Here is a 23607-nt window from a genome sequence, read left to right on the forward strand (position 1 = left end):
CGAGTGCATCTGACGGCAAATGCTGAACTGGGGAGGCACGTTTTACGTAAGCGGGATAAGCGAAAAGCCGCGAAGCTTTATGATGGAGACGAGAACCTTCACAATAATGCTCTAATGAGGCTGAGGAGGTGGTGGCGAAGAATTCTCGGTAGTTGTGCGGTTGGTCGCTGTGGTCAATGTGGCTAAACAGGACGGGAAATCAGCAGTAGGGCCACTGCGGCTTCACATAGGATTACAGCCATGTTGACTGCTGCAAGAAATGAGATTTCTTTCATATGCTGTGGGGAATTTGGACCAGGTTCAGGTTGACAGTTTGGCCCTTCTATTGATAAAATGCTTGCGTGCATTAGTCCTTGCTATCCTGGTAGGAACATGTCGCTTGCTACTTGTTATTGTAGGACTGGCAATGCCCCAAAGCCAGGCAATTCTATAATATCAACAAAGCCTAGCTGTCGCACAATGTTTATTGTTGGCATGGGCCAGGGACCCTCCACTCATCAAAGAAAAAAAAAGTGATCTCGAAATGCCGGGAGACGAGCTCAAGGGAGAGAAGCCGAAAAAGTGATCCTCCCAGAGAACGACGGTAGATAACCGCGCAGTACAAATGCCCTCTGGGCGTTCATGCACGTACTTGGATCAGGCTGGATAAGACTCAAAAGACGGTACCTGGATTTTACTGTTGCCAGCTGCAGCTGTGGTACAGTTGAAGAATGTCGCTTGCTGCGCCTTAAATCCAACGCCGATACTGTGCAAGGAGGGAATTCACCAACTCTATTGGGACGGGAAGTGAGTACAACAAACCAATCAAGGACTTTGAATTGTGACGTCTTTGGACAACTGCAGCCTGCGATATTTGATGTCGGTTTCACCGAATCGTTCTTGTGAACTCTGTCTTCTCGAAATCTTGACATTTCGCCAACCCCAAGGTCTCCACGCTTGAAATCCGGAGGCGTAGGCTGTTTAATTATGGAGCAAAAATCTCTTCTGAAGCCAGACTGACGGAATATTTTGATCGGAGTGGAGAACATGGCTTCGTCTCGCCCACTAATCCCGACTGGGTAGTTGAATATGTCGGGGTCCTTCGAAAATTTCCAACGCCTGCGATTGGGCGCAGCTTTGAAGACGCTCCCGAAATCGGACCGAGTCGCCAGCTGGCCCCGGCTGCCACCGTCAGCCCGCCGGAGGACCGAGATGGCATGCAGAGCACTACATCCATCCTGTGTTGAGTGTCCCGCGCGAAAGGCGTTTCGCTGGTGTTAGTCTTGAATAGCGTTCATCGCATTTAGCTGCTTGAAACAGTCCCAACGGTTCAGGCTGCGGACAGACTGGAACAAGGTGACAATCGCCTCGCCGTTCACTGCATGCCAATGCGCCGCTTCCCCCCTTAGGGAGAGCTCAATGCTACACCAATATCAGCAATAGAGCAAATGGAAAAGCTCAACCTGTCGCACAGCTGATGCGCGCCTTTGATCCCTTCTTGAAGTAATCCCCGAGATTGTGTTACCAGCTGCGCTGTGCTCAAGGGGCCGCAAGTAGGAGAGCCAGGCTGCAGTGCATTGTAGCTCAGTTGCCTGAAAGCGAATGTCAGACGTCGTTTTGGCGGTTGCCTTCCCGTCGATAACTGACCCCAAACCCCACACGGCAGGAAGGATCTGAAATCTAGTCAAGGCTTGGAGATGAGATCTCGGTAGGGCATAGGCTGATTCAAGACATCGGTATCCGCTAGCGAAGCGAAGGCCATCTCGTTGCAATCAAAGCCCGAACTCGCCTTGAGGAGTCAAAGGTTTGTTGAAGTGGTCCAGACATGCTCTTATCCGCGATTACTCGTCAGGTTGTATTAATCCAGCACTTCCTGTCAAAGAAGCCCAGGGCCATTGATACTGCGTACGGCAGACTGCATCGATACGCGCGCTTTACATCTGCCCCGTCTACCACGTAGCTGTCCCAAAAGCCAATCGACTTCCAAAGCTAGCTATCTGCCAGCGGCAAATATGTATCCCAGCCGTTGCATCTGTAACCGAGAGGGTGAAGTTTCTCAGACCGTTCTTCCCGCATGGCGAGAAGGCCAGCATTGGTTACACAAATTTCGGGCGCCATCACCGAAAGATCCATTCGCTTTGAAGATAGCCATCCCAGCTAGAGACGAATTCGGCCCTCATTTCACAGCTTCCAACCATTAGACAGACAAGTAATGGTTGACAAACGCTTAATTAATCCCGTAGCTTTGGCAAGAGTGCGATTCTCGGCGACAAGTGGATATCGTTGGCGCCCCTGGGAGCTTGTTGCCGCCACAAAAATGGACCAGCTGCACTCAAAATCCCGGGAATCAGGGAGACTAGATTTTCTTCGGAGCACGACTTCGAGAAACAGTTGAGTTCCCAACCCGACCCTAGGAGCCGCCCACACGGCTACCGAAACTTCCCCTCATTCCGCTCTCCATAGTTTTCGCTTGGGCGCCCCGTATTGCTCCAGAATGAAGGCTAGCGGACTATATACATAATGGACACCATCCGCTCTGCAATATCGTTTCCCTTTGGGTCGACTTTCTGCCCGTGCTATAATACCATTGGCTTTCTTGCTCTTGCCATCACTTCAAGCCCCCAAAACGGCGGAATGCTTCCGCAACGCCAGAGTGACTGTGACGCTCAATTGGCAGGCTTGAGATCAGTTATTTCAGAATCTGGATTTGCTTCTTTCGTGCCTTGACCGGGATTGACGATGTTCATTCGTCCTTGCGTGGCAAATACTGCTTGGTGCTTCTTATCGTCGTGTTTGAAACCCGGCAACCGGTGCTATCAATGCACTCGAGCTCTAGCCCGGACACCCAATAACTAGGCTTCAATGGAGGACGCACAAGAGCAAGGAGGCCGGAGACGGAAGCGCGTGTCTAGAGCTTGTGACCGATGCCGCAGCAAGAAGGATCGCTGCGATGGAAGACGTCCTGCATGCCTTGCCTGCCAGAGTTCTGGTAGTATCTGCTCCTATGATCCCTCAGCCAAGAAGCGCGGGCTTCCAGAAGGCTACGTCCGTGGATTGGAGAAGCTCTGGGCACTGTCGATGTCGAACATTGATGGCCTGGAGGAAAGCGTTTTAAGCTTGTTGGGTGCGAATAATGAACCGGCATCCCACAGGAGACGGAAGCTCGTTTCTCTCTGGGTGACAGAATCCATCTCCGAGAAGCTGCACGACTCGTGGAAATCCAGTGGCCTCTATAGGGAACTTGAACGGTTGCTCTCCGCGGGAGATATCGAGAGCGTTTTATCCTCGAGAGCCGACAGCGAGAATCGAGGCCCGTCAGTCGAGCGTGCAGAATCCCACGTTGGTCCACACGACCCTTTCGAATATCGCATCGAGACGCAACCGGCATCCGGTGGCTTAGAATTAGAGCAGTCCGGCGGTGCTCGATTCAAAAGGATTAAGCTTGCACACAATCCATCCTCGAGTCCTGATTCCTGCCAGTTACAACTTCCAGTCCAGACACCACGCTTGCTCGATATCTACTTTGCACACACCCATACCTGGTTTCCGATCATAGCCAAACATAGCGCTTTACGGACCTCATACTCATATTCGTCTGAGCCTCTGTCTCTCAGCAGGAAGGCTGCCGTCTCCGGCGACCATGCGGCGCTCTGGGCAATTCTCAGCTATACAACAGCACAATTGAAGTCATCGTCCGATTCCGAACAACTAGGTTTTGCTGACCCCCTGGCGACGTCGAAAGAGTTCTACGCTGTCGCTAGGAGTCTCATACCGACTGAAAAGGAAAACTTCGAGACTGGTCACGTCCAGGCCTTACTCCTCTTGACCCTGGTGAACATTGGACTGGGAGACTGGACCGCGGCATGGCTTCTAAGCAATCAAGCCACCAGCTTGGTGCTGCACCTTGGGATTGGACGGCAAGCGGATCACAGGCAGCATCCAGTGAGCCATCAGACCAAGGCCGTTTTCCTCGGATGCTTTGTGGTCGACACCCTCCTTGCTGTCCGCCTCGGGAGATGCCCGCACATGCGACCCGAGGACCTGGCTCCAGTCGGGCCGCTCGAGGAGGATGGATTGGAGGAATGGAACCCGTGGATGGAGGCCCTCTATCCCAATGGTCCTGCTCAAGGCCAGGTCCTGCCTGGTCGCGGCCCGCTTCTTGCGCGAAGCTGTTTCAACCGACTTGTTGAGCTTGCCAGCTTTTTAAACCGCATATCTCGACACGAACCATATGGGTTCGACGCCCAGTGGTTTTGTCAAACCATCATCAAGGACATGCAAGCCTGGGAGGATAAGTTGCCTCCCGCTTGTCGCCTTGCTGCTCTCTGCAACAGTGCCGCTTCGGCAAACACGACCGCGCTGCTTCCTCATCAGATATACCTTTCTCTGACTCACATCGCGACGCTAAGTTTCTTCTTCACTCGATTCTCTTCACAGGTTCAAGGCTTGTATTATCCGGTACGAAGGCTATTGCAGGTGGTGCCGGTTCTTCTTTCTGGTCACGGAGAAGTATTTGGACAGTTCACCCTTCCACCGCTATTCGAGTGCCCTTTGCGTGCAATCTCCGACTGTGCTCGGTTTGGCGGTGCAGCTACCGAGCAGGATGAGCTTCAGCTCTCGCTGTGGTTGGATTCCACATCCCACGAGGTGTCGAAGGTTGGAGGAATTTGGCCGGTGATGGCATCCTTCGCTGAAGAAGTTGGGAACAAACGAGCTGGACCCTTTAAACGCGGCTCACTACATTCTGTGGCAATGACAGATTTCATGGATGTAAGACGGTTAGCTGGGAGCCATCAGATGTTGAACGATGAGATGGAGGGGCTATCACACATCGATTCTTCGCCGCAAAACGACCCAGGTCAAGCCTTGCGGCATAACACCATCTCTTCTCTGGCCTTGATGTCCCGTCCTGAACACGCCAACGACGGCCCTGCGAACCTCGCCGCCATCCCAGCCGCTTCACCGCTGGTATCTAGCATGAGATCCGACGGACAGCTAAACGGAGCAGCTCAGGCAGAGTTGCTTGACAACAACTTCTTGACGCCCTACGAATCCCATTTTTCGAGCACCGAAACCGCAGATCCGTCTACGGTCTCTGATCAGTTTTCAACTCATTTACAGCCCGCGACTCCCGCTTCAACACCTCCCCCACGCCATTGCAAAGGCGTCGGAATCCAACCGGCGACTACAACCCAAACACCCGCTGCCCACCAACGACCTCGACTCGATCTTTGATGATTTGGCACATCTAGACACCAACGAGTGGACGACTAGTCGTGAACAAGAACTCAAAGATTTCGGGTTCGTTGACGAGATTGCGTTCCAGGCATTCTGTCGTGATCCGGAGCGTGTGGCGGGGACGAATCCTCTGCTTCGTCCAGCGTCCATTGCAGATATTTGGCCACCACCCGGTTTCTTCCCAGATACGTTTCGTGACGATAAGGAGGCTAGTATGCTTGATTCGAACGAGGGAAAGATATGAGGCTGGTTAGTCAAAATTGGAGTATGTTTTACTACGTTGTTGCACGGGAATAATATTCCCCTTTCAAAGACCGGAATAGCAAAGATTACCTTTGCAGGATTGGTGACCCCGCAAACGTTCGAATAATATGGAGCGAGGAAGGGATATGTTCGCCACGGCACCGCCTTCGAGGCCCCTGAATCAGTATCCTGTAAACGGCGCGTGCCCCCGGCAAATCCTCACTGTCGTCTAGTGGCCACGACTCCTCGAGTTTTGAGTCCAGGTTCACCAAGACAGTTTGTATTCATGTTGAATTATGGCCTCGTGACGGATTGATATGGGATTCTTCTCCATACTCCGCAGCCCTACGTGAGATAGTGATGCAGATATACCCATTCTGCCATGACTATATGGCCAATAGAAATACCGTATATTCTGAAAAACATGTATTCGTGTTTTATTTTGCGGTAATCAAGGCTCTTGAAACCACTCAAAGCGCAGCCGCATATTGTAGAGCTTTCTGTTACAAGTGATGTACATACATTACCACCAGTAGAGTAAAAAGGTGGCACCGCAGCAGAGATGTGCCTCCGCACGTGCCGAAGATGACGGTATTGTGCGAAAATTGAAGGTTGAACAAAGTGAGCCGCCAGATCAAATTTGAAGAACAGCGCCCAAATAGAGAATTATAGGGCTGTAAATCTAATCTAATTGCACATCTTGATGCCCTGCGAGAAAAGGGGTAGAAAGAAACACGTTCAAAAGAAGCGAAATAAAGGTGGCAGGGACTTTGAGAAGAAATCTTGGATTCGAGCTCCAAGGGGCGAAAATACAACCTAACACAGTAATCTCAAACGAGCACACCCTCGATTGAGCGCAGTACGCCATCCATAAGAGCAATATCAACTTCCCGGTAATAAAACAAATCCATTAGAATTAAAAGAAGGGAGAAAAAGAAAAAAGGATGGTACTTCACGAAGCAACCAGAAATGTCCTTTAAAAGTCCGATATTCAGGGTCGAATAAAGAAGATAGACCCTAAAGATGTCGTCCTATTGACGCCATGATTTCCCACAAGCAAGGCAAGTGCAGAAGAGGGTCATCGGTTCATCAGCACTTCTCGTCTGCGCCTCTGTATATGTGACCTTTCTCTGTCCGCACTTCCCACACTGCAAACTTTTGCTGATACTTCGTTCGGCCTTGGCAACCATAGCCTTATCCATATTTTCCTTTTGGATCTTGAGATCTTCCTCCCGGCGCTCATCGGATTTCAGTTCGTCGTGTGTCATGCGAACGAATTTATCGGAAGTAATTTCGTTTGAGAGAACACGCATACGAAGGCTCAGGTTCGATTTGTTCTTGAGGTTTTGGTATAGGCTGCGAATTTTGGTACGGTATTGATCCTTGGTTTCAGGCCCGAACGCGTTGTATGCAGCTGCTTCGACCTCAATGGACTTTTGAAGCACGGTGCGAGGAGATTCGGTTGAACTTAAACACAAGCCGTCGTAAAGCAAGCCGATGCAGCTGTCACGCGTCTTATTCTTGGTGTGATCCATCGTAAGTTGATCTGCCTTCCAGCTCCTCTTATCGGGAGGCACCGTTGATTTCGACATTTTATCTGAGCCCTCAGCTCCGGGCGTCGGTGTTGCTGCCCCGTTAGGAGTCTGCTTTGGAGAATCGCTCGACCGTTGGCTTGTAGTTGGAGATCCGCTCGTCTTCTGTTTATTAACTTCGTGACGCCACTTATGAACAATGTCGCTTGCTAGCCTGGCAACGTCAGGATGTTTGTGCGTCTTTAACCTGTTCACAGTGATGCCAATCTTGGTCGCACGTAACAAATCTTCCGTAGGTCGAACGCCATTCTGGAGATCTTTAAGTATTGAAATTAAGGTGGAGGGTGGCTCCGCTGAGTTTGTGGCTTTCGTCAGCGCTTTCGACTTGACTTCGATTTCTTTGGAGTCCATCCTCAAAAAGGCTCCCCTGCTTGCGGAAATAGGCAAACGTTCGCAGCCAATGTAACTGTTTGCGTTGGTTGAAGTACAGTTTGTGGGGGGGTTTTGAGAGAAAGGGTGGGCATATGTCGACGGAAAAGGCGGAGGGTTCCCCTAAAAAAAGTCCATCCATGTCAATGATATTTCCCAAACAATTAAACGGACTAGCATCGCGGATCAAAGAGGCATTGTGCCCCGGCATATCTACAAAGACATTTTGGAGCTCATGCTGGCCTCATCGCGATGGCACTCTCCTGACATCACCGGCAGGTAAACTGATGGAGAGACACGTATATCCATGGTCACATATGCCATTGAAACACCTTCGCTTCAAAACCCCATTTGAAGAAACGCCACAGGGTTCTGACACGGTCGCGAATTTGGCAGCAATTCAAAGAGAATTGAACGGATGCGTGGGGAAAAGCAAGCCAACTTACGTGCGGAAGAATCCAGGCGGTACAACGCAATTAAGCGCGGTATACAGCAGCAAGGCAACACGGATAGAAGCGTCAATGAGACGGGGGAATGCGTAGATACATACAAGGAGCTGATGAACTGGCGTCCCGTCGCAAAAGAATGTGAACAAACCACCGCTTTTTGCTCCTCATCTTGTGCTTTCCCCAATTGCTTATGTAAATAGTTAGTGGAGGGTTACACTCTAACCGGGTTTGGTAAGGTGTCACAAGAGCTCAGATGCTTAGTAATATAAGCTAACTAGAGTCACGTGCCTTGTTTGGAGATGTTGCTAAAGGAATTCGATATCATCACTGAGGACAACACCAGCCTGTGTGGTGACTCTGTGAGAAACAAAGGCAACTACTCCGTACTCCATGTCCAGACGTGCCGTCGGCTTTTGAACCTCGGGCCGGCGTGACTGGAACTTGCATGCAGCCTGCAGGAGGAAATATCAAGCACCATGCATCGTTCAAACCGTGGATCGGTTTTTCGCGTCTTCGTTACACATTGAGTCATGGTTCAACGATTTATTTTTCCGCTCCAAACTCCAAGCCTCGGGTCAAACGGTGCCGGTTAATTGCCAGACGTGCGGTTCAATCGCTGCGAAATCGAGCAACGCATCAACAACAAGAAAACAGTGTTCGATTGGCGCCTCTTCCTTCTTGCAATCCAGAGACTATGTCTGCAAATGAGCAGTAATTGAAATGATTACTTAATTGCCGTTCGATATGTTGAAATGAAGTTCTAGGAGGCCATGTGATAGAGATAGAATAAACTCTGTTGTTTGTCAATGGCACAGTCAATACAAAGTCGATAAGAGGAACCTTTCTCACAGGGTTCACCGCACTCTGTGATGCATTCAAATTTTATGGTCGAATTATCAACTCAACTTAATCACATCTGATATCTCCAATACCTTTTCTTTTGAGGAAAAGAACAAATGCTCTGTTCTCCATCGATCGATCGACTTCTGATCTACAAATTATCCGATTGCGGAACGTTGAGAACAGACTGCAGCCACAAAAGTGGGCATGATTAAGGTGAGAGGTCATATTTTGGATGATCGTCGAGGCGAAAAGTTATGCTTATTGGGAGATTTGCATGCAGGAACCGTGCGCTGCTCCTGTTCCCATGACGAATGGCGAGGAGCTGAGAGGCTGAATATCTGGTTTCTCATTTGTTGTGTATTCTTTCTCTTGGGGCGGACTCGGCGGAGGATTTCATATTCTTGCTCGGTTGCAGCTACTACTGGGTATCTTTAGCGAGTCCAGACCAGGAAATCGACTTGTTATTCTTAGAATTTACTCTGAACATGGCCTTGAATTGATTCGAAAGCAAGGGGGATTGCTAGGAACCTTAGATGTGGTGTCCCTAGAAAGACCTGTTTTGGATCTCGCAAAAATTCCACAAATCGAATTGGATTTATGGAATTATTTATTTCACCAAATAATGGCTGTCACCGTTCCACCGGTTTAATCCTTGTATCCTGCATCGATTACAACGATTGGCGCTGAGATTTCGAAACCCAAGTCGACGGAACCTCGTCAAAGAGCGCTTTCTGAGTGATATTCCGCCGTACCGAGCTGAGACATTCTGGAATTGCTCCGTACCACGCATTCGTTTCTTCAACTTCTCTGGACGTTCCTCTGGGAAATCGCGACGTTTTCTGGAAGAGCCTTTGGTTGATATCGTCCATACAGCCAACTCTTGCTCCTCTCTGTCCAGAATATTTAACGCCTATAATCGCCCGAGAGGGTTTAGAGTCCATGCTTAGCTCAAAATGTTTGGCTAGAGTTTGTGGAGGTGCTAGTTGTGGATGTGGCTTGAACTGGCGAACAAAGAAGTTTCACGGTGCGGGAGTTAGTTATCGTGTCTTAATCGTCGTATCGCCCTTGACTTGAGATGTCAGCTGTTGATTTGTGCCTTCACCTCCGTTGTTAGCAACGATGGGCTGGATGTAACCACCTGGACTAAGAATAGCCATTAGCGGCGGCGCTTACAGTAATTTCTGGGGGCAGAAAAAGCAGCCATCCCTTGCGTTTTTGAACTAATCTGTCAACCCCGACTCAGGGAGCAGGGATCGCTTGACATGGCTCCAATTTGGGCAAAAAGGGCGAGTTTCAGGGAGAACCCCCGTACCACGCTCAGCCCTGCAGGCCCTGGAGGGGGAAGTGCACAAATGGGACCCTTTCGAGTTCATGTTTTGAATATACGGACTCAACGGTGTTTCGGTGTAACAGGCGGTCAGGGGAGCGGGCGGAGGAGCCCCCTTTTCGGTCGATGCATGCGGCGTCGGCCAGCGAGGCTAGATTTGATTTTGGGGGGAGGTGGATGGGTGCGCACAGATAGCCAGGGTTTTAGATTCACGGTTCGGTCGGGAGGTTTTGGACGGATACGGAGATGTCCGTTGGTGGCAGAGGTTCAAAGCGAGCCACGTTTCCCATCCATCTCGATGCAGGGAGACTCTTGTGGATGATGCCGTTTGATTTGCTGACTGCGGGAGTGGTCCTGGGTTGGTCGGCGATTGGCCGATGATTGTGAGAGTAAAGATATGATGGCACAGACAGCAAGGAGATTGAAGAGAACGAGGGGCACTGCATTAGTGAGTCGTAGCCTTGGGCACCGTCAGGGCGGGCGCTTAGCAGCCTGGAAATTCTCCTGGGGATATATATCGATGTACAGTACAAAGCAGCTCCGCTCTGCCCCATGGATGTTTTGGATGTTTGAACAGCTAGCTAATAGTTATATGAGCTTGTGGTCCAAGTCTTTCAAGCTTCAATATCTTTTGAGTCCTTTGTTTGCTTTTATGTTATTACTTCGTTCTGCACACGCCTGCTAGATATTTGCATGTACGGCTGCCGTCCACGCTGATCTAGGGACGATGCACATGGGACGAAAGGACATCACCATGGTCGAGCAGCGGCCGGAAGACATCGATGCTCTTCCACCTGCTCTGCGAAGAAAAGTAAGTTGGTTTGCTTTCCTATCCTGATGGCAGCTGTCACCCATGGCACAACGCTCCTCGCATTGCTTCTTCGACATGCGGCGTGCTTCTGTTTCACATCCGGACACCCTGCAGAGATCTTCGTTTCCCTCGCACTTGACCTCGTTTCCAACCTGCCGCTCCTCATTCTCTCTCTCAAGGTGTGAGGGCCGCGTGGGAATCCTCCGAGATGCTGCCCCCTTGAATTTGCACCTGCTGCCTCGAGTCAGTGCGCACAGCGCCCAACCTGCGTCAAGTGCGGGCATCCAATCAAGGCCCCAGGTCACAAACAGAAGCAGGACGCGATCCATGGTTTGTGTTGGCCGATGATCATCGGAACCGCAGTCCTGCCAGCTCTGGGTGGGGATGTGCCTCTTCGCATCTCGACGATTCGACGAGACAACTGGCACCAAAAGTGCTTGCGAACCGCCACTTTTCGCGCCATGGACTCGCTCTCCCGTCATTCTGGACTCCGCACTGCGAGACCAGCGATGGGGACCTGGCTAGCAGCTTGGCGAGTGGCCGGTCCATGTTGCGCTAGGAGATCTTGACTTTTGCTGTGCCCACAGCGCGTGAGGCGGGTGACATGCTTGTGCTCCTGGCAACGGCAGGGATCGTGGCAGGCTGTCTTCCTTTCCCCTATATGCATGATGGTCATGATTGCTTTTTTGCTGTCACTTTGTCGGTGTGGCCTTTTGGGTGCCCAATGGCTAGTTACGGTGTTGCTTCATTTTGCGTGTTTGAGAGGAAATCCAAAGCTAACGACGATGCGCCGTCTCTTCGACGACAGCTATTCTCCAATCTGGAACGCTTTCGGCTGGAGCAAATGCGACTAGCTCAGACCCATGCTGTGAATAGCGAGAGCCACACCTGTCACCCGAGACTGCTTACTGGCCCTTCCGCCTCCGCCGTCCCACGAACCGGCACGCCCAAAAATAATAGTCACGGCGCTGCTTCCAGGGCCAATGGTAAGATCTCCATGACCCTGGCAATCCTTTTCTCCGCATTCGCACACGAAGAACTTTTCTGACCGTGTCCATCTCGCAGCTTCGAAACAGCGGTTTCGTTCCAAAAAGCATGCCAGACGGGCGCTGCTAACCAAACAGAGGGTCCTTTTCCGCCGAACCCTCAGAGAGCCAGAGACGCTTCAAGCTGCCTATTTGTCTGTCCAGGCAAACTCTCAATGGTTCCGTTCTCTACCGCCCAAAGTCCAGCAGACGCATTTTAGCACCGAGGAACGAGCGTGCTTTGGCAGCTGGCCGTCGAGTGTCATCCTGGACGCCGCAGACCAGGCTTTATATAAACTTGGTCATCAAGCAAGAGCATCATTGGATTCCATATCGTCAATGCCGAGTGTGACCACTTCCTCCTCAATCACCCTGACCCCGTCGCTTCACTGCTCCGACTCTGCGATCGATATGGATGATTCCATGTATGACAGCTTCCGATGGCTGGACGAGGACGACGACCTCGATCTCCGACTCGACTATCATGCTCACATCGCACCGTCGCCGAAGGTTCAACCGTATCGGGGCCATCAATCGTCTTTCAGACGCACGTTTTCGTTGAAGGCGACACAACGGAGTCGCCCTTCTACAGCAGCCATGATCCCCCAAACCAGTCAATCCTGCACAGTTCCACCTCCTCCACTTGTTCTCCCTCCACAGAAACATCGTCGCTCATTATCTCGTCCGCAACCACCGCCAAGACACATATCACAAACATCCGTAACGTCGATCGATCACCCCGCACAGTATTATCAAGATCCCGAGGCAAGACTGAAATTGCGGGTGTATCTCGCATCTCCCCAGAAGTTTGACGAGGCCATTGAGTTTGGTTTTCCGTCACTGGAGCTGAAAGAAGGGTTCAATGCTCGATTATCGATGGATCGCGAATGGAAGCTCTACGACGACCGACGGACTTTCTTTGACAACGACAGCAAGTCTTGCCTGGGTGAAACGCATAATGACACGAGGAACACGCGATCAGACGAGCGGAATATCAATGACAGTCCCAACACATCCCCCGACACGTCTACGACCGTACACGGCCCATACGAGTCAAGGCCTTCCAAACAGCTTACCAGGCCTCGTCTCGTCCCCATTGCGCATAACAACGCGCAAAACATGATTGGAAGCAGGGAAATGACGCTGAAAATGACCTTGACGAGAGCTGACCTGCGTACGGCCGAACCCTCGGTTACCACTTCTCCTCGTGTTTCAGAAAACGATGATCCATTACGGCTCGCGGACCTCCCTGCGCCGGACGAGGAGTTGCACATCTGGGACACGCCGTCAGAGGATAAGGGTGTTATTAAAAAGATTTTACGCAAATTCAGAAAACGGCGCTGCTAATGGTTTCGCAAGACTGTTCTTCTATTAGCATTTCCCCAACATATTCGGTGTTTTCTTAGCTGCGGTCGATTTCGGCCATGCGTCACGAGCCAAAGGATCTTTTGCGATATCTTTCTCGAAAAATATTCGGATAATATACTGGTCCATCTTTCTTGTTTTCTTTTAGCTTACCTTCTTTCCGCATTCCCTGCACACTCACGATTTTTTTTTTTTTCGACTTATATCGTTTATTGCATGATAACCATCGTCTACTTCTATTAGCTCTTTTATTTTCCTTTAGCGATGATTTGACCCGATATCTCCCTCTGTCATGGAGCATTTCTGATACTTTGGAGCATTTGCGTCGTTGTCATGAGCATGCCGGTTATTGTCTTGCATAGCTTTTCTTTAACTTTTCACTTTCAATTCCGGTTCATTTCGACCATACCTGGAAAGATCATTTAAAAAAAATATACAACTAAATATTGATGTACGAGTCGCTACATTTCAATTAAAAACTCTAACCATATGGTATAAGTGAATCAAGGTGCCCCGCGCGCAATGGCTGCGAGGTATGGAGCATTGTTAGTGATAGACTACGGGCAGATTAGCGCCGCTTCGTGCTCTCTAGTAATTCCGTCACAGTAACAATCCGATAGCCTCGCCGTCGAATTTCCGGCAGCACCTTCCGCAGCATTGGGAGCGTCCAACTCCGCCTATCGTGGCAGATGATGATGCCGCCCGGATGTAGCATGCTCAGGATGTGCTTCGCATTGACCCGCCAATAGGGCACAAACGGGTCATGGGGATAGATATCACCCAACACCAGTCGATACCCTAATTGGCCCAAGAGCTTTTGCATCCTTGCGCCGAAAAAGCCCCCACCGGGCCGGAAATACTTTGGGTATTCCCTCTTGGGGTCCAAGGCCGCATAAGCCTGCTGAATCATACCTTGTACAGCCCCAATTTGCTCGCGCAAGGCGTCTTCGCTCAGTGCTTTGGATGTTTCATCGTGCATGGCGTGGTTTGCCAGCTCGTTCCCGTTCTGGACCAGGTCTCGTAGCACTTGCTCCCGGCCAGGTACTTGGCCCCCGATGATGAACCATGTTGCGGTCGCGTCGTTCTCTTTTAGGATATTGGCTAGCTCGGATGTATACTGTGACGGGCCATCGTCAATGGTCAGGGCAACGAGTTTGGAGGAGGTGGGAACGTGAAAGAGGACATCTGGCCAGCGGTGTTGGAGGTAGCGGATGAGGAACTGGGGTGGCTTGTAGATGAAGTAAAAGGGCGTGACGAGAAGGGCGGCGATGGTGAAGATTGCGAGCATGGTGAGCCGCCGGTAGCGGTGGGCTCGACGATGGCGGAAGGACGAGCGAAGGAAGAAGAGGCGGGGGATGGAGCGGAGGAGCATTTTTTTTAGACCATGCCTGCTGGAATCAAGACTCCTAGTTTCTAGGTTTCTCCATGGCGACTAGCACTAGGCCCCAAACCCGTTGGCAATCCGGGGCTGCTCGCTTTGATAATTGATATCCTCTTCGTTGCTTGCATTCAGACTCCTTGGGTCGGGTGAATAAGCAGGCCACGTGATTCCCAGCCTCATTCTGCCGTTTTGACGACGTCGATCGTGAGGGCGGCCGGGCCGGAGAGGACACCAAAGCGTATTTTGGAATCAACAGGCACCAGCTTGCACGATCTCACTGCCCTGCGTTTCAAACGGGCATCAATTCTAGCCTTATTTGATTTTGCCATCTTCATTGAGCTCCCGACTCCCGTTCGCATCCGTTGAACTCGGTGCATCGGAGCTGTTGCCAGCTTGATATCTTTATTTTTAGATCGGAACCGCAACCTACCGCGACCTGGACCCTGACGCAACATCCATCCTTGACTCCTTGAAGACTCGACCCTATCGACGGCTCTCCACGTCTGGTCCTATTGTACCCCCTCTCTTACCGATGTCTCGATTTCCCTCTTCACGAACATGATCCTCAGAAGGCTTTTGCTGGCAGGCAGCCTGCTGCTCGCCTCTCTCGCAGCCGCGAAGAAAGAAGGTCCCAAAATCACGGCGACAAAGTTCGACCATGAGCCCCGTCACCTGTTCTACTTTGAAGACACGGATACTGTAGTCTTTCAACACAAGTACGATGCGCACATCTCTACCGATGCCGGACAATCGTGGAGCGTCATCAAAGGCCCTGACGATGGAATGGTGGGCAAGGTCAAGTCCATTTACCCCCACCCGCACGATCGGAAAAAGGCATACGTGTTTGGACAGTCTCGGACACATTGGGTGACGGAGGACGCAGGAAAGTCATGGCGTGCGTTCAAGATCGAGCAGGACATTCCGCGCTCCGGAAACCCGCTTGCTTTCCACGGCACGGATTCAGATAAGCTCATCCTACATACGATCGACTGTTCTGGGTTTGTGTGTGACATGCCAGCTTTGTACACGACGGACGGATTCAAAAGCCATAAAACGCTGACGAAAAGCCAACATGGTTGCAACTGGGCGATAACGACACCCGAATTTGGAACTCAAGCTGATCTTCCCGAGAAGATTGACAACCGCGTTTTTTGCATTTTTTCCGGGCTGCATGCTCCGATGGGCAGAAACAAACGGCTCCTGTACTCTGACAACTTTTTTGAAGATGACAAGGGATTCGAGGTTCCTTTGAATAACGGCCGTCCTGTCAGCGATGTAGTGCGTCTGGCGGGCGTGAAGAAGTTCCTCGTTGCTGCGGCGAAATCGCCCCGCACAACCGAAATGACACTTTATGTAACCGATGATGCGACTCGGTGGCATCAAGCAATGTTCGACGGGCACAAACTTGAAAACGACGCCTATACTGTTCTTGAGTCTACTAATTACAGTATCCAAGTCGGTGTGAAGACAACGGGTGGGTTTAATCCCATGAGTGCTTTGTACACATCGAATTCAGAAGGCATCTACTTTACCCGCAATGCGGAACACGTCAATTCCAATCATTTGGGCTATATCGATTTCGAGAAAATTGCTGGCATTCAAGGCATTTTCTTGATCAACACTGTTAGCAACTGGGAGGAAATCGACAATAACCATCAGCGCAAAAAGAAAGTCGTCAGTCAGATCTCCTTTGACGACGGAAGAACGTTTCATGACATCAAGGCTGGCGATAAGAAATTACACCTTCATTCGGTAGCCCAGCTTCACAACAGTGGCCGTGTCTTTTCCAGTCCAGCACCCGGCGTGGTTATGGGTGTAGGGAACGTTGGAGACCATTTGAAGGAGTACGATGAAGGCGATCTTTATGTGTCTAACGATGCCGGGATTACGTGGTCAAAAGCGCTTGAGGATGCGCACAAGTACGAATTTGGAGACCTGGGGTCTGTGCTTGTGGCCGTCTACGACGAGGGCCGGACGAACAAAGTTTCGTACTCTATTGACCACGGAAAACACTGGGAGACCGCCGAATTACCTCATAAGATCCGCGCGAGGGTACTTACCACAACCCCCGATTCCACAAGCCTAAAATTTGTTCTCATTGGGACGTCAAAATCGGGTTCTGGGGTAGAACATTCCGTGATCGGTATTGACTTTAGCAACCTTCACGAGCGCAAATGTGGCAAGGACGACTTTGAAAGATGGCCAGCCAGATTGAACGAGAAAAACGAACCCGATTGTTTAATGGGCCATAAGCAGTTTTACTCACGGAGAAAAGCTGGCTCGGAGTGCTTCATTGGATCTGAATTCAAAGATCCAGTTCCTGAGCTGGAACGCTGCAAATGTACCGAAGAAGACTTCGAGTGTGACTTTAATTTTGTTCGAAGCAAAGATAGAAAAGACTGCGTCCCTGCTAGAGCGCTCCCTGTCCCCGAGGGCCAGTGTAAAAAGCCAGATGACAAGTATACTGGTAGTTCTGGGTTTAGACTGATCCCTGGCAATGATTGCGTGAAAGATGGTGGCATTGAGCTGGACAAACCAAAAGAACGGCCATGCAGTGATGCCGCCAAAGAACCTGTCAGTGGAGAGATTGACGTCACGAAACACTTTTTCAGTGCGAACAAACCTGCAGAATACTACTACCTAGAACGCCCCGTCTTGAGTAAGGACAAGGACGAAACGATTGTGATGCTTACAGACAAGTTGGAAGTATTCATTACAAGGGATCATGGCAAAACTTGGAAAGAGACTCTCGAAGGCAAGCATGTTGTAAAGCTTTGGCCGCACACATATATCAACGATGCCATGTATTTCATCACGGGAGAAAAAAGGGTCATTGTCACAAAGAATCGAGGAGACTCCTTCCGTGAATTTGAGACCAAACTCCTCCCCAATCGAGACCGTCTGCCTGTTCTCGCGTTTCATCCTGACCCCGAGCGGTCGGATTGGCTTATATGGACGGGGGCCGACAATTGTGGACGTGGTGGAGACTGCCATTCTGTTGCTCACTATTCTACTGATGGTGGCGATGAATGGCACACCTTGATGCGATATGTTGGAAGGTGTGAGTTTATTGGCAAAGAGCGAAGTCGGAAAACCGATGAATTGATTTTCTGTGCACAACATGAGAATGAGAATCCGAAAAATAGACATCTCCGCCTTGTCTCCTCCGATTCCTGGTTTAAAGACAAGACAGTTCACTACAACAACATTTTGGACTTTAGGACGATGGCTGAATTTATCATCGTTGCTGCGCGTTCTGAAAAGGATTCCCTCAAAGTTGGTGCTAGCATTGATGGCAAGACGTTCGCTGATGCTGAATTTCCAGCAAACTTTGATGTCAAGGTTCAACAAGCATATACAGTTTTGGACAGTTCAACCCATTCCGTTTGGCTACACGTCACAGTGCACAATGTTGAAGATCACCAGTATGGCAGCATTATCAAGAGCAACAGCAACGGCACGTCATACGTGTTAAGTTTGAACAATGTCAACCGAAACAATGCTGACTATGTTGATTTTGAGAAGATGGAAGGTCTGGAAGGAGTTGCCTTGGTTAATGTTGTTGCAAATGTCGATGAAGTACAAAAGGGAGCAGCAAAGCAGTTAAGGACTATGATTACGCATAACGACGGTGCTGAATGGGCATACATACGACCACCAGCAAAAGATGCAGATGGGCGTGCTTATAGTTGTTCACCCGGAAAAAAAGGAACAGAGGAATGCGGACTGCATCTTCATTCCTTTACTGAGCGGCCTGATTATCGCGACACTTTCTCGTCCCCTTCGGCGGTCGGTTTAATGCTTGCAGTTGGAAACGTGGGCGATCATCTAACTTTGAAGAGTGAGGGCGATACATTTATTACCCGCGATGGCGGTATTGAGTGGCACTCTGTCAAGAAGGGGAATTACATTTGGGAGTATGGCGACCAAGGCTCCATTATCGTCATCGTACCGGAGGCTAAGCCTACGAAAGCACTTTTTTATACCCTTGACGAAGGAAAGACATGGACAGAATTCGCGTTCTCTGAGGTTGAAATGCTTATCCTGGACATTTCCACCGTCCCATCCGATACGTCACGAAATTTCCTGCTTTGGGGTAAAGAAGTTGGCTCAGGTAGTAAACCAGGGTTTGCCACTGTGAACATTGATTTTTCAGGTCTAAAGGAGCGCTCAAAGGAATGTGTACTAAAGGAAGATAAGCCGGAAGCCGATGATTATTATCTCTGGGAACCAAAACACCCCTTGTTGGAAGACAACTGCCTGTTTGGCCACATCACACGCTATCATCGCAAGAAACCGGAGGCCTCGTGTTACAATGGCGGAGATTTTGAGCGGCTACATAACGTTTCCACTAACTGCGAATGCACCAGGCAAGATTACGAGTGGTGAGTGACTTTACTAACTCTGCTTGTAAAAGAAATCCTATACTGACGTACTGTGCTAGCGACTATAACTTTGAAAGACAGTCTGATGGCTCCTGTGCGCTTGTGCCAGGACATCAGCCATTAGATCCCAAACGAATCTGCACTGAGGACTCGAAAGCAATAGAATACTTTGAACCCACTGGATACCGTCGAATTCCACTCACGACCTGCGAAGGTGGACTCAAACTGGATGGTTTCAAAGCGTTCCCTTGTCCAAATAAAGAAAAAGAATTCGAAAAGAAACATCCAAGACTCCATGGCGCGGGGTTATTCTTTGCCATTGTATTACCGATCGCGGCTGCGGGCGTTGTCGGTTACTATGTATATACCCGATGGGATGGAAAGTTCGGGCGCATTCGGCTTGGAGAGAGTGGTTCATCTGGGGACTGGCTTTCTCGAGATTCACCGCTCATTGCCATCCCGATTGCTATTATTGCCGGCACTGTCGCGGTTCTATCAGCCTTGCCACTACTTGCAGCCAGTCTATGGAGAAGTGCCCGTGGCTGGACACCTATTGGACGCAGCTCAAGACCGTATTCGTCTCGCGGAGCCTTTGCAGCGAGAAGGGGAGACTATGTGGGCGTTGTGGAAGATGAGGACGAACTACTGGGAGCGGAAGATTTTGAAGAAGACGAAGAGGTTTGAATCTGAATTTCGGAAAAACTAATATACTGTTATCACGGGCATATAAGGTACCAAATACGACGGATTTTCACTAAGTGCACACTGTATTAGAATCGTTGACGTTTTCTATTCATCTTTGCAAGTGGCTTAACCCGAAATGCTTGGGCGTTCTTGGTTCTCTAAATTAGCGAGGTCTCGGGTGCAATATTGTCTTATCTCTCTTTTTTGAATATTTTCCTCAGATTATGAATGTTGATAAATGACGACGTTTATAGTTGGCGTTTCGGTTTCTACTTCATTCGTTTACTGTACTATACTGCCAGGAAACTTGGTCCTTTCAAAGAATCTTGAATGCCCGTCCAACTGAGGCCGTTTACCAGGATGTTGTTGCCCTCAACTAGTTAAGAGTTCAAAAACGCCGTCCATCCACGCTCGTCCACGCACCAAAAAGACTTAACGGTTTTTCTCCAAGTCCTCGGGCCCAAAAGAATCAGGGAGAAGCTGCAATTTGTTGGAAGTCAGCCCGTCGAACCTTTGGATTACCATTTCAGTGTTGGAAAAGGCGACTACTTACCTCTCCCATGGTCTTCATGACATACTTCCCGTCTGTTCCGTACATGTATATTGGAAGCGATGGAGGACAGAATTGACGCATGCTATCCGTGCCCGGAAGAACCTGGTCAGCATCCGCGGACAGAGTGGTGGTTTCTTGTGGTTGTATGTAGTTACTTACAATTGCCTACACGATCCGCACGGAGACGTTCCGGGGATGATATCAGAGGCTACGGCAACAGCTCTGAACGACTTGTGGCCCGCTGTCTATAGGACCTTGTCAGTCGGCAAGGAAAAGAGGAAAATAAAGAAAAGAAAGAAAGAAATCAAAACGCAAGATAAGCACGCTAGATCACCCTGGACTGACCACAGCTGTCCCAATGGCATTCTTTTCAGCGCAGATCCCCACTGGGTAGCTCGCATTTTCCACATTGGCGCCGATGAAATACGTGCCGTCCTCGGTGAGAAGGCTTGCGCCGACTCTAAAGTGGGAGTATGGGCCTGTTTTTTTGGGGGGATCAATCTGAATTAGCGCTCGAAGTTGTGGTTTTACGCTGTTTAACTAGGACTTGCAAAAGGGCATACAGTATGCGGCTGCTTTTGCTTCTATGGCCTTGGCGGAGAGGGTGCTTAATTCGGCTTCGGTGAGGTTGACGGGGGCCATGTTGCTCGCTGCAGGTATGTTTGCTAGGGGTGTAACTGGTGGATGGGATCAGAAGAGTATTTTGAATCTTTTATTATAGTTATTGTAGACGTTGCGGGGGTTATTGTGGTGACGCCACTCCCGCTCCCCGCACTATTGAAGCCCTGTCAATGTACACTGGTGACTGGCGTTATGCCATGCTGTAGAGTTGTCATTTGTCTATTCAATTATATTCGAAAAATCTAGTTTAAATCACAGTCTATCCCAGTGTGTGTCTAACCGCCGATTCCGAAAGCGCCAAAATCTAGAAAAAGGAGCTGCAACGAGCTTTTCAACCAAAATAGTGCCGGAGGCCTTCATAGATGGAAAATATAAACGCGGAACTGGGCGCTGATCTAGCACATGTGATCCCGCATCCGCGATACATCCCAGTCAAGCCATGCTGCCTCCACAATGCTCTCCCCACCTCCCAAAAAGTTCGTTTCTGGGAGTCACCAATGGAAAGGGCAATTCCTTCGGTTTGAATGCGAGATTTGATCGTGTCCGCAGGGTAGAAAATGAAATTATAGCTGATGCCGGCAGCAGCCCCGGCGAGCATCTGTTGATATAGCGGTAGAGGTGGCAAAGATTTCCCTGGTGATTCAGATGGATCTGCCTTGTTATAGGCCCGAAAGAGCGCAGATACGCCTTCGTAACTTCCAAACCATGCGGCTGAACCGCCCGTTTCCCGAATGAGTGTCCCCATTTGGCCGCGCCAGAACCCAGATACTCCCTCGTGCTTGTAAACCGACATGATGAGGGTCAAGGGGCCGGGAGGTTTGAGTCCGGCTTCGCTCGCAACAGGAACTTGCATTTTGCATTTGATGAGCTCTATTGGCGTTAGGAGAAGCGACGTAAACGCTCCAGCAACGGCGCCACAAGTCAACAACGCGGGAAAGGGCAGCTCTTCCGACGGGGAGTAAACTGTTGTCTGTAGCAGCTCTTGGGCTATGCGGTAGCTGAAAAACAAACTGCTTGTTTCCACAGCTGCCCCGAATAAAGGGGCGCTGATGCCGCGGTAAAGGCCACGGATGCCGTCAGCTTGGAATGATTGACGAAAGCAATCAATGGGTCCTTTATATCGGAGGGGCAGGCCATCTGGTTGGGACTGGAGGCGGACTTTAACGGTATCAAAGGGATATTCAATGTATTTGCCTGCGATTCCAGCAAACTCGAGGCAAATCAGCAACGGGAAGGAGAGCATCAGCAGCGGAATATCGTTAGCTTACAGAGCCAAAAGTAACGTCTTTGAACGCTTCCATCCCCTGATCCTGGGCCTTCCGCCGCAGATCCGGTATATCCACAGCCATGTCCGTGGTGGCCAGTGAGACCTGTGGCCTGGTTTCTGCGGCCGACATTTGCAGCTCCACCGCTCCGACAGATCGCTAGTAATGTTCACTGTGACACAGAGAAGCAATCCAAAGGTCCGTGTTATCGAGCAAGCATTGTAATCAGAAGAAGACGAGGAGGGGTCTGAGAGGGCGTTAACGGTCTGTGAACTGGAGTCGACTGTGGCATGCGGCCGCAAATATATCGCTCCACATTATCCGCGAAGGGCCATTGTCCCGAGTGTCCCTAATAATATTTGGAAAGCAGTAGTGCAGGACCAGACTGCGACTCAAGCGGACAGACAAGACTCTTTATGCCAGGCGCACTATCAAAAGGCGCTTTTTCGCAGCGAGATTTTCGGTGGGGGAGCCGGGGCAAAGGAATCGCCGAGATCCGGGAGATAAGATAATATTAGATGGCGATCGCAGCGGTGATTGGCTGCGGTGGCTGTCGACCGGGTCTGGCGAGGCTTGGCGTGCTGTCGCGTGAAATTTGCATTTCTTTTGGTTATCGGGAGTCCGGGGCTGCGACATTTGCGGACAGTTGGTGGCTTGTGATTGCTGCGTGTTCAGATAAGCTCTGGTTTCTGTTTGCCTCGACGCTGCCATCATGTCCTCGACCGATGCCCCTCGCAGCTCTGGGCCAGCCACTGCACCGCCCAAAGGGATGCGGGAGAATGGTGAGCTTGTCTTCTATCCGCTCTGCTAGCATATTTGGGGCTCACAGTTTGTCCGCAGGCAAAAACTGGCACGATACAAAAGCTGCCTTTCGCCCCACCAAGGGCCTAACTTCTTATGCGCGGCGCCTTGATGAGCGCAAGGCGATGGCCGCGATCAAGGAGAAGGAGAAGGAGATGAAGGAAGAGAAAGAAGCGGAGAGACAGGTATGTGGTGCTGCTGTATCCAACGTATATCATATCTGGGGTTACTAACACTACATTCCTTGGACAGCGCCGGATACAGGCTATCAAGGACAGACGGGCCGCCAAGGAAGAAAAGGAGCGGTACGAAAAGATGGCCGAGAAAATGCACCGCAAGAGAGTTGAAAGATTAAAGAGAAGGGAGAAGAGAAACAAGTTGCTCAAGTCGTGAGCTTTGGGAGGACCGACGAATTTTGAGATTTAGCAACATGGGAACCGCCGGGCGCCATACTCGAAAGACAAATCCCGGCTAAAGCTATGTGTGTTAAAAGCTGTTCATGGCAGGAATCGTTCTGGGAACCGTCATGCAAACTCGACGATCGCGTGCCCGTTCTTACAACTTGTGATTGCTTGGTCAGGGTTGCTCTAGACAGGTCTGCTTGCGTCAATCGAGCACAGCCGTTGAACTGCTCATTTACAGGCGGAGGCTTCTTGAGCAAATCGTGGCGACTGGT

General features: G+C 50.3%; 9 protein-coding genes across 9 annotated transcripts; 5 read left to right on the top strand and 4 right to left on the bottom strand.

Moving 5' to 3' along the window:
* Nucleotides 1-2841: 2841 nt before the first annotated feature.
* On the top strand, nucleotides 2842-5461 carry UREG_01426 (uncharacterized protein; the record flags this gene model as incomplete). Its single annotated transcript, XM_002541864.1, is given in 2 exon segments — nucleotides 2842-5081; nucleotides 5101-5461. The coding sequence occupies 2 exon segments, from the start codon at nucleotides 2842-2844 to the stop codon at nucleotides 5459-5461; spliced, it is 2601 nt and encodes an 866-aa protein (XP_002541910.1).
* A 1030-nt stretch (nucleotides 5462-6491) lies between these two features.
* On the bottom strand, nucleotides 6492-7403 carry UREG_01427 (transcription elongation factor S-II; the record flags this gene model as incomplete). The annotated part of the gene is made up of 1 exon (XM_002541865.1): nucleotides 6492-7403. The coding sequence occupies one exon, from the start codon at nucleotides 7401-7403 to the stop codon at nucleotides 6492-6494; it is 912 nt and encodes a 303-aa protein (XP_002541911.1).
* Nucleotides 7404-10794: 3391 nt separating this feature from the next.
* UREG_01428 (uncharacterized protein) lies at nucleotides 10795-11199 on the top strand (the record flags this gene model as incomplete). The annotated part of the gene is made up of 2 exons (XM_002541866.1): nucleotides 10795-10851; nucleotides 10885-11199. The coding sequence occupies 2 exons, from the start codon at nucleotides 10795-10797 to the stop codon at nucleotides 11197-11199; spliced, it is 372 nt and encodes a 123-aa protein (XP_002541912.1).
* A 635-nt stretch (nucleotides 11200-11834) lies between these two features.
* Nucleotides 11835-13223, top strand: UREG_01429 (uncharacterized protein; the record flags this gene model as incomplete). The annotated part of the gene is made up of 2 exons (XM_002541867.1): nucleotides 11835-11837; nucleotides 11976-13223. 2 exons carry the CDS (start codon nucleotides 11835-11837, stop codon nucleotides 13221-13223), a joined length of 1251 nt encoding a protein of 416 aa, XP_002541913.1.
* A 586-nt stretch (nucleotides 13224-13809) lies between these two features.
* UREG_01430 (uncharacterized protein) lies at nucleotides 13810-14613 on the bottom strand (the record flags this gene model as incomplete). Its single annotated transcript, XM_002541868.1, has 1 exon — nucleotides 13810-14613. One exon carries the CDS (start codon nucleotides 14611-14613, stop codon nucleotides 13810-13812), a length of 804 nt encoding a protein of 267 aa, XP_002541914.1.
* Nucleotides 14614-15180: 567 nt separating this feature from the next.
* On the top strand, nucleotides 15181-19691 carry UREG_01431 (uncharacterized protein; the record flags this gene model as incomplete). Its single annotated transcript, XM_002541869.1, has 2 exons — nucleotides 15181-19007; nucleotides 19067-19691. The coding sequence occupies 2 exons, from the start codon at nucleotides 15181-15183 to the stop codon at nucleotides 19689-19691; spliced, it is 4452 nt and encodes a 1483-aa protein (XP_002541915.1).
* Nucleotides 19692-20123: 432 nt separating this feature from the next.
* Nucleotides 20124-20886, bottom strand: UREG_01432 (cytidine deaminase; the record flags this gene model as incomplete). Its single annotated transcript, XM_002541870.1, has 5 exons — nucleotides 20124-20171; nucleotides 20245-20326; nucleotides 20404-20489; nucleotides 20590-20723; nucleotides 20808-20886. 5 exons carry the CDS (start codon nucleotides 20884-20886, stop codon nucleotides 20124-20126), a joined length of 429 nt encoding a protein of 142 aa, XP_002541916.1.
* A 310-nt stretch (nucleotides 20887-21196) lies between these two features.
* UREG_01433 (amino acid transporter arg-13) lies at nucleotides 21197-22262 on the bottom strand (the record flags this gene model as incomplete). The annotated part of the gene is made up of 2 exons (XM_002541871.1): nucleotides 21197-22075; nucleotides 22134-22262. The coding sequence occupies 2 exons, from the start codon at nucleotides 22260-22262 to the stop codon at nucleotides 21197-21199; spliced, it is 1008 nt and encodes a 335-aa protein (XP_002541917.1).
* Nucleotides 22263-22842: 580 nt separating this feature from the next.
* UREG_01434 (uncharacterized protein) lies at nucleotides 22843-23324 on the top strand (the record flags this gene model as incomplete). The annotated part of the gene is made up of 3 exons (XM_002541872.1): nucleotides 22843-22912; nucleotides 22971-23116; nucleotides 23184-23324. The coding sequence occupies 3 exons, from the start codon at nucleotides 22843-22845 to the stop codon at nucleotides 23322-23324; spliced, it is 357 nt and encodes a 118-aa protein (XP_002541918.1).
* Between the last annotated feature and the right edge of the window lie 283 nt (nucleotides 23325-23607).

This window comes from Uncinocarpus reesii, genomic scaffold (genome assembly GCF_000003515.1).
Source record: "Uncinocarpus reesii 1704 scaffold_1 genomic scaffold, whole genome shotgun sequence".
Classification (NCBI taxonomy): Eukaryota; Fungi; Ascomycota; class Eurotiomycetes; order Onygenales; family Onygenaceae; genus Uncinocarpus; species Uncinocarpus reesii.